This window comes from Necator americanus, chromosome II, assembly GCF_031761385.1.
Source record: "Necator americanus strain Aroian chromosome II, whole genome shotgun sequence".
NCBI lineage: Eukaryota > Metazoa > Nematoda > Chromadorea > Rhabditida > Ancylostomatidae > Necator > Necator americanus.
Window position 1 is genome coordinate 571,216 of NC_087372.1, and position 8,995 is coordinate 580,210.

Consider the following 8,995-nt stretch of genomic DNA (forward strand, 5'->3'; position numbering starts at 1 on the left):
ATTTGTTTGCTGTTATTCAGAGACCGACTTTAGAAATTTGGGAGTGGAAATGCATAAAATGCATATTACGCAGGATAGCCACAAAAAGAAGTAGTAGCAGGACTACAATATGGTTGTAGTTTTCTTTCCAATTTTTGTTAATGCAGTTTGAGAAATTCAAAGTGGATAAAGGATCAAGTGCACATCGTTGTTAGTCCCAATGGAGAAGCGCCTACGCCTTCATTTTAATTTATAATCCGTTTAAGGTTTATGAACCTGTGATAAAAAGCCTTACAATGACCAGCGGGGATTAACCGATGTGTGAAGTCAGCCCTTTTATCTTCCAAGTGTCCAAATGACAAGTGTGATATCAATTTATCGACGATCTTGAAGGGATGATAGGCCTGGTTGACAATAGGGGCGGATTCGAAGCTCCGATCGATCGTGCGTAGAGCCGTCGTTAGCTCTCGGACTGCAGAAATCAGTGGATCGAGATCCCACCTCGTTCGCATCTGTTGAATCCACCGCGCCGCTTCGAGCGCGTTCGCCTCTGCGACAGCACAAGGCCCCAAGTCGTTCTGACCCGACTGTACAAAACACTGCTCATGAAGGGACTGCACATTGAAAGGAACACGTTCAACTGACCTTCACGACTCATTTAGTTTGGTCCACTTCTACAGGCCCTTCTTCGGAAGGAGGAAACACTGTTATCGAGCATCGCATGCTACTAATCGTAATTCATTCGAAATCCATCCTTTGCAACAACCATTCTCTATGCTTTGCCTTTTTAAAAATTTTCTATTTTCTTTTGTAGACGGTGTAGCACAATCGGTAAGAAGTTCCGCTGTGACTGCACGATCGATCAATTGTTCTAAATCGCATTAGTGCCAACCAAGCCCTTCACTTTTCCGAACTCGGTAAATTGGTACCAGAGCGGTCTGGGAGGACAGCGGCACTGACTTGACACATCGGCTAGCCATCGCAAGTCATTGTATAGGCCAACATGTGTTCCAAAACCCCAGCGAAGTGCAGTAAAACGCGTTGTCGCATCCCAAGTGAATTGATGCGCCACAGAATTTTTATTTTCTCTCACGTTACCACAATATTTATAGATCAGCAGCACGAGCTGCTGGCTTCGCAGGCTTCTCGCGCTGAAAACACTGTTCTATAAACAGAGATAAGATACTAATGTGAGGAAGCAAGTCTGCTTGAAATATATCCAAATCACGGAGAAATATCTTTCTGTGGAGAAGGTATTGGTATATATATGTGAAAATTATGATCAGTGTAACTGAAAAAATTAGCTGTCACGTTCTCACCGTCCATATAGCAAAACTGGGTCAATATCAATAATGTCGATAATTGCTTGAAGGTATTTATGTGCGACGAGTCTGTTCGAAGTTCGCAATTCGATGTTCAGAGCGAAAGCAATTCCCATACACGGACTAGTTCTGACATCTGCAGATTCGTTATTCGGAAATGAGCATACACGGTGTCCACACGCTGTTGGTGGGGATATCCGAGAATTGCCAACAACACCTTTTGTAGTTACAATGAAAGCTTCACATTTAAAGGCATCACCGCACGAATCTGAGGTGGTACGGATTTCAGGTGTAGTATTCGTATACCGGACAGTAGATTATGGAGAGGGTGTGATTCCGTCCATTTCTTCCTAATTGCCGCAAAAAAGATAGCTCAAAGCCGCCTGGAAGATACGGCTTTGGGTGTTACGGCGCGCTATTTTCTACAAGAAGTTCGATTGGAGCGCGCCAGCCTTGTGCACGCGTCTACTATCCCGTATACGAATACTCCACGTGAAATCCGTACCACCCCAGATTCGTGGGGTGATGCCTTTAAGGCATCTTCTTTTCATTCTGACACGGTTTGCCTGTCTGCGCCAGAAAAAGCTAATAGAGTCTCTTGTTAGTTTGATGTATGAAATAACAGCCTAGTCAAAACAAGAAATGCTGAATACACCATTAAAACACGTCTATTTCCGCAACAATTGCTTGATTTTTTGAAAACACCATAACGTTTTTAAGAAGAGGAGAAAGAATCAGATCCTGATTACTTCGATTAAGTTATGTTAACACACGTAAACTCATGCTAACTATTTCTGTTCGGAGAAAAAAAAAGAAAAAGAAAAATGTAGGAAGAAATGGCAGTACAGGCGAAACATAAGATGGCTCACCTCCAGCACGCCAAAAATAGCTGTACTTTTTCGGAATTGCTTTGAAATTAATTTCTATGCTTAAAAGGAACGTTCTGTCTTCAATGTTTTTCACGCGACAGTTTTATCACTTTTCAGCTTTAATTTTGTCCCAATATACGCTTCAAATGTAACAAGACAAAATTGGACCTCACAAAACAAATATGATTATTTTTCATTCACGCAATCGTTGTATACAGTATGTACTATGTTGGTGAATAATAGATCGTCTGAAATCCGTACCATCCCAGATTCGAATTTGATCTCAAGAGGACTGTGCGGCACGTCGGTATTGCAGTTAAGTAGCATTAGACCTCTGGTGAAACCTTTCAAAATAATCTGCAAGTCCCCTCTCCTTGAAACCTCGGCATTTGGAAGTGTATTTATAAAGGTATAAAAAATAATGAAATATATATAAAAAAATAAAGGTATAAAAAAGTTTCACCTACACCTCGTTGCCATAAGAAGAGAACAAATATCTCTCAAAATACTTTATCAAAACATTTAGGAAATGGGTATTTTCGCTCCAAAACAGAAGCCTGATACGTTCACAGGTTAGAAATATCTCCTCTATAATTATTGTGCATAACTTCTCTAACTGTAATCATCTAAATCGTCATTTAATTCGTAAGGAATTCCTTTCCTTCACAACAATGGAACTAAGTGCAATGATTAGAAATCACTAAGGCTAACATTAACATGGTATAAAAAAACCTATCTGTTCATTGAATGTTCTCCAAATAATACACCCAATAAGAGATCAAAGACTAGCGATTAATTCAGGCAAACAAATTATCTTTTGTGTGGTTAGGTGTAGATCAAAACAAGAGTGGACATTGTTACAACAACCTGAGCACAAAAGCTCTAGTTCTTTTCGTAAGGACGGAATCCGAGATCTGAAAGCACTAAAAACATTAGACCTCTGGTGAAACCTTTCAAAATAATCTTTCACCTTTCAAAATCAAAAAGCATTTAATCAAATCGACGATGGTGAAATTTCTCCGTTAATAAATAGGAGTAGACGTGTAGTTCACGAGTATTAACGTGACCACGCGCAATTTTCCCGAGTAATCCAGAAAAAGGAACGCAAAACAGCTGTTCGGGTCATCGTCCCCTAACGTGGCAAAATGCGTGAAACTCCGTCGTCGCATAACGGCCGTTATCCGGGTGATGTAACTCCAACAATCAGCAGGAACTGCCCTTCCCGCACAATCGTAGAGGCGTTATGGATTGCCAACGTTCTACACTTCCGTTACAACAATAAAAAGTTGTATCATCGGCGGTCCACACAAAGCGGTTTCACACTTTTTTCTGTATTACCGGGTAGAATTGAGTGTGAACACGCTCATACTCAGTCGAAATGTTCTTGAAACGTTATTCTCCAATATTCAAAATAAGAGAAAATGGATTACGGAAAAAGACTCGTTGTGAAGTTTTGAGGCAAGTAAAATGTTCTCAAGAGTAGCAAGTCATCGTCGGCTGTCCAAAATTACGCAAGGCGTCGAGTTTTTTCATCGTGGAAAATGCGGATGGTATAGCAGCGTCATTCCAGTCTTTGTACTTCTACTACGTTGCAAAAGAGCATGCCCACTTTAAGTCCTAACTTCCTACTTGACCGAGGGAAAATGTGACCTCAGAAGTTGAACTGTGAGGCATGGAAAAAAGAAACAAAATAGTGATAAATAAATACGTCATTATTTAGTATAGTCGGGTCAGAAAGTCCTGAAGCCAGAATTGCGTAAGCGAAGAGGTTGTGGTCGAGGTGGTGGAATTAGCTGCTGTGACCGAACCAGGACCCTTGCTTGCTGCAGTTCAATTGCAGAGATGTGAAACGGTCCTATGTACCTCCATAGCAGCCGCTAATCCCTTGGTGTCACTTACCTAACTCCACCAAACTTCAGTTTTTGCCTGTTTGATGTTGGTTTCATTTGTAGGAATCGTTTGCTCCTGTAAGTAGTTCTGGTTTTTTTCTATCGTTTCATTCAAATGTAAAGGTCTTTACAACATCATTAACATTTACAAGATTATAAAGTGAATGCTATTCTCTTGAAATAAAAAAAAATCCTGAAAAATCAACCAACAACTGAGCAGAATTTCTCATTTCGAAAGCAACAGCTACGTAGTTGCATGGAGATTAATCACTAATCAAACACCATACTCCAATGAACACTTACGCAGGCAATGGTTGCAATGATTACTGCATACTCTCTGATTCTAAGTCAGTTATGTTGCTCTGAGAGTTCTTTCGTGTTGATGAAATTCATTACCCCCTCCGCCCGTTAAAGTCCATTAGAGTATGTCTTTATCTCAAGTGCAAGCGGCGTATCATATCAGATGAGAAAAAATTTAAAATTAAGATTATCAAAAAAAAAAAAAAAGATTTCGGGAGAAGCAACAAAGATTCAAGAGTTCCTTGCTCATACCGATAATTTACCTTGCGGTTTCTGACCGGAAACAAAAATTTAATACCAGTCTACACCGAAAATTTGCTTCTAAACATGTATTTAGGGGTCGGTGTGGAGCTTAGAAGTCCGCTGTAGCCACACAGTCGATGGTTCGAAACCTCCCTAGTGCCAACAAAGTCTTTCATGCCTCCGGAGTCGATAAATTGGTACCAGACGTGTCTGGGAGGATAAACACACAGACTTGATGATCGGCTGGACCCCGCAAGTCATTGTGTAAGCCAATACGCGTTCCAAAACCTCAACTATAACGAACTTCAGTAAAACGCGTTGTTGCATCAAAAATGGAGTGATACTCCAGCGACTTCATCCTGACTACTTTTCAACATGTATTCCGCACAATAGCAGTATTTTGTGGCAAATTCTCACCCGAGCAGAGTGAAGCATTAAATAGTTACCCGAACTAGGTTATTACTAATTCTCTTAGGTCCAAAGAAGTCCAAATTAATGGAGAACGGCACCACTACAGTTGTTTACAAACCAGGTATGTTCCAAAAAAGTGGCCAGAGGCCAACTTTCAGTAACGGATTCTTTTATTAGTCCAGGACTTTTCGACGTCAGAAAAAGCGCAGAATAGTAACAAAATAACCAGAAACCCATATTTTGAAGGTAGCATACAACGAATCTGACGTAGTGAGGGAACACTTGGAAAAGCTGGAGATGGGGCTGTAGATCGTAGGTTGTAATATTAGGGTTGGTTCCGCTCATTTCTCTCTTATAGTCGTAAATAACGACTTGGAAGACTGCATTGTACACGTCGATTTCAATTGGAGCACTTTTGTGCACGCGCCGCTGCACAGCGGTCGAAAGCCTGTAAGTTCACCTCGTTCGTCTATTCAAGTGAAACCAATGAGTAGGTTGCTGAGAGGACTAGATCTTATACGTAGAAGAGCGTTCTAATGTACCTCGTAGGAGCTAAAGCCGCTTCCACGCCGTGTTTTAGGACGATTCGGGAGAGGTGGACCGAACCACCTCAGATCCCGCAATCTACAACTCCACCTCTAGGTTTTGTCGTGGATTTTCCCACCGCGTCAGATTTGCAGTATGCTCCCTTTAATCAGTGCGGTGGTTTTATCCCCTAAAGCAAGGATGCATAAATAGACTATCTTTTAATGCATATGTTGAACAAAGGAGTATTTTTTTTGGGAAATTTCGAACTCACAAATAAAAATATTCGATATTAATTTAGAATTATCAGGTAGCTAAACAATTGTACACAACAAGTTTCAATGAAAGCAGGAGTTCTCATGCCTATAAATCATGACTATTATTATATGGTTATTACTATTTCTCTATAAATCATCAGATCCTTTCCTTGATCGGAAAAAAGGAAAAAGTGAAGTGTCATCTCCCTAACTTTTTTGTTCTTCATCTTTTGAATGCATCTGAAGGCAGTTTTAACGCTAACGGTATATTGTTTTCAGAGCACGCATGTCACGGTAAGAGAAAAGAGTTTCCTGATTCCGGAGGAAAGCCTGGTACGGTAACACCACGAAAGACAGGGTTGCAGGAGTCGTAGGATGCTGAAACGAAAAACGGCTAGGATGACTATCTGTGCTTATAAGGTACGTACGCTTGCATCGGAAGCGGCCATCGAAGATCTGCCGATGCAAGCCAAGGAGACTAGGTACGACGTCATCAGACTGACTGAGACGACACGACGCCACCCTCTAAACGCCGTATATGAAACTGGAGAAGAACTGTTCGTAGGAACATGCGGCAGTAGAGGTGTTGGTGGAGTTGGCGTCCTCGTCAACACGAGTATGGCAAAGAACATCGACTCTTTCGAACAACTTACGACCCGAATCGGACGTCTGCGGATGAGGATACGGATAACGGATAAGATGTGGTCCAACACCAGCTTCGACTATCTTCGTCGCTTATGCTCCAACATAAAGCTACGAAGAAGAAGAAGTCGGATCTTTCTATATGGACCTGAAGAAGTTCTACCGAGAAGATCATGCCTTCTACAAGGTCGTAACTGGCGATTTCAACCCAACGTTGGCCAAAGAAAAACGCCTGAGGAACTTCACATCGGGATCCACGGCCTACTGGAATGACCAGGAGGAAAGGCTCTCCGAGTTCATCATGACGACTAAGACCATCCATGGGAACTCGCAATTCCAGAAGCCCTCCTCTCTACGCTGGACGTGGGAGTCACCCGGTGGAGGGTACCGTAATGAAATAGACCACATCATCGTCAATAAAAGGTTCTGCCTGACGGACGTCGCTGTTGTGCTAAAGTTCTATACGGGATCGGACCATCGCCTCCTCCGAGGAAAATTTTCCTTCACAAGGAGAGAAGAGAAAGCCGCCAAGTTCAGAGATCCAGATTTGCTTGCTTCCAATGGAATTTTCCATAATTTCAACAAAATGTTATTAAAAACCGCACAGTAAATAGTACACAAATGAGTACAATGAGAGAGTCAGGTACCAAAATCCGGTGAAATGTCTGAATCGACAGTTATCTGCGCTCTGCAGATCCATAATGAACTCTTCCGTTCACTGCAGAAAAAAAAGTGTTTGTACCTCTCATTAGAATCCCAAATCTTTCTCCACTTGTTAGTTGATGCCTCCCAAAGATCCCTTTCTTGTTGTCAAGCTCAGTGATTGTTTTTCGCCAAGTGCACTAATTATATTCACTGGTACTCCGGTATAGTTGGGTCAAAACGACATGAAGCACGGATAGTTGCGTAAGATGCTGCGCTCGAAGTGGCGCGATGGAGCGTAGCGGTTGGGATCGTGTAAAAATCCTCGCTACCGCCAACCATCTTTGTAAATCCCCATGGTCCCACCTCGATTCCAACCGCTGTCTCCACCGTTTCGCTTCGAGCGCAGCCGCTTACGCAACTGTCCGTCCCTCATGTCGTTTTGACCCGACCATACATACAATTATGATGTGATAGCGACTATATACAGTTATGATGTAATCATTAAGACAATTTGAGTGCAAAGGAGTTTCCCAAGGATAAAAAGATAGCAAGTTTTTGAGGAACACACATCTACATCCAGTACCCATACACATACATCCATCTAATACACATAGTGTAAAGTGGAACATTGTCCGTTCATCCGACGTGAATTCACAAGGACACTCAAAGATAAGAAAGACCTCGAATTTGGATAACATGACAGAGCTGGCTCCCCGATGTGCATATTTCGTATCTTCCAGCTCCAGATCGATTTCATAACTTTCTGCATTTTCGCTGCAGTTCTACTCTTGAGATTTCCTTGAGTCGACGAAAACAGCTGGGATATTTGATTGCAGATCTTGGTAGAAAGGACATAGATCAACCCGCTTATTATTTGCGACGATCGTTCATTTTGCTAAGACACAGAAGTGTTGTAGAAAACACCTACCGTAACACCTTTTCTGTCACTTCTTTGTCTTCGGTTGACACCAGATCTGCAGTGTCCTCTCGAGTTTACATGTGTATCAAATTCTTGAACGATAGATACCACTCTCTGTAAATAGTGTAGAAATAGGATGTCTTTGAATTACGAGCTATAGTATCCATAATAAGGAATTGAGGAAGGTTCAAATGCATACTTAACATTTCGCAGTTCAGCGATGCAAATGATCAATACTCGCGCAAATTATGTCTCTCCTTTACAATATTTTTTGCAAATACGCATTAAGTACATATAATTAGGTATTATATTAGTATACATATATATATCATGAGTGAAGTGAAGTATTTCATAGGGAGACGAATGTTTGTGAGTTAAGAGACTCTTGTTTTACAAAAAAAATCAAAGAAAATAAAAAAAATATTCGAGCCACACTTTAAAATACAAGGTCAGTTGATTTAATGAATCCCACCTTCATCTCTAAATTTGTCAACACGCTTAGAGACAGATAAATCAACAATGAACGCAGAACCATAGTAGGGTCAAAACGACATGAAGCCGCGTACGCAATTGCGTACGCGGCTTCTCTCGAGGCGCTTCGATGAAGCGTAACGGTTGTGAGTGTGGCGAAACCTTTACTGACACCACCCATCGCTGCAGTTTGCGACGGTCCCAACTCAGTTCCAACTGCTCCCTTCATCGTGCCGCTTCGAGCGCGTACGCAAATGCACCGCAACTACACTCCTGATTCATGTCGTTTTGACCCGACTATATATGTGATCAGATCTCCTATATTTCTGTTCTACCTTCCATCACACAAAAAGTAGAGAGCATTTTCGAGCTCTTGCAATAGCAGTCGAGGAAGAGGATAGCATCTAACAACTATACACCGCTTAACAAGGAATAAAACAAAAAAAAAAGATGTGAGTAGGTGAGCGAGTCCTTACATGTGATCAGATCTGGATGGAGTTTTGGTATTACACCAGTGTCCCAA

General features: G+C 41.6%; 2 protein-coding genes across 2 annotated transcripts; one reads left to right on the plus strand and one right to left on the minus strand.

Moving 5' to 3' along the window:
* Window positions 1–1,085: 1,085 nt before the first annotated feature.
* RB195_016479 (uncharacterized protein) lies at window positions 1,086–8,701 on the minus strand (the record flags this gene model as incomplete). Its single annotated transcript, XM_064183029.1, has 5 exons — window positions 1,086–1,144; window positions 3,038–3,084; window positions 4,070–4,135; window positions 8,011–8,068; window positions 8,635–8,701. 5 exons carry the CDS (start codon window positions 8,699–8,701, stop codon window positions 1,086–1,088), a joined length of 297 nt encoding a protein of 98 aa, XP_064038910.1.
* On the plus strand, window positions 6,171–6,710 carry RB195_016480 (uncharacterized protein; the record flags this gene model as incomplete). The annotated part of the gene is made up of 1 exon (XM_064183030.1): window positions 6,171–6,710. The coding sequence occupies one exon, from the start codon at window positions 6,171–6,173 to the stop codon at window positions 6,708–6,710; it is 540 nt and encodes a 179-aa protein (XP_064038911.1).
* Window positions 8,702–8,995: the final 294 nt, after the last annotated feature.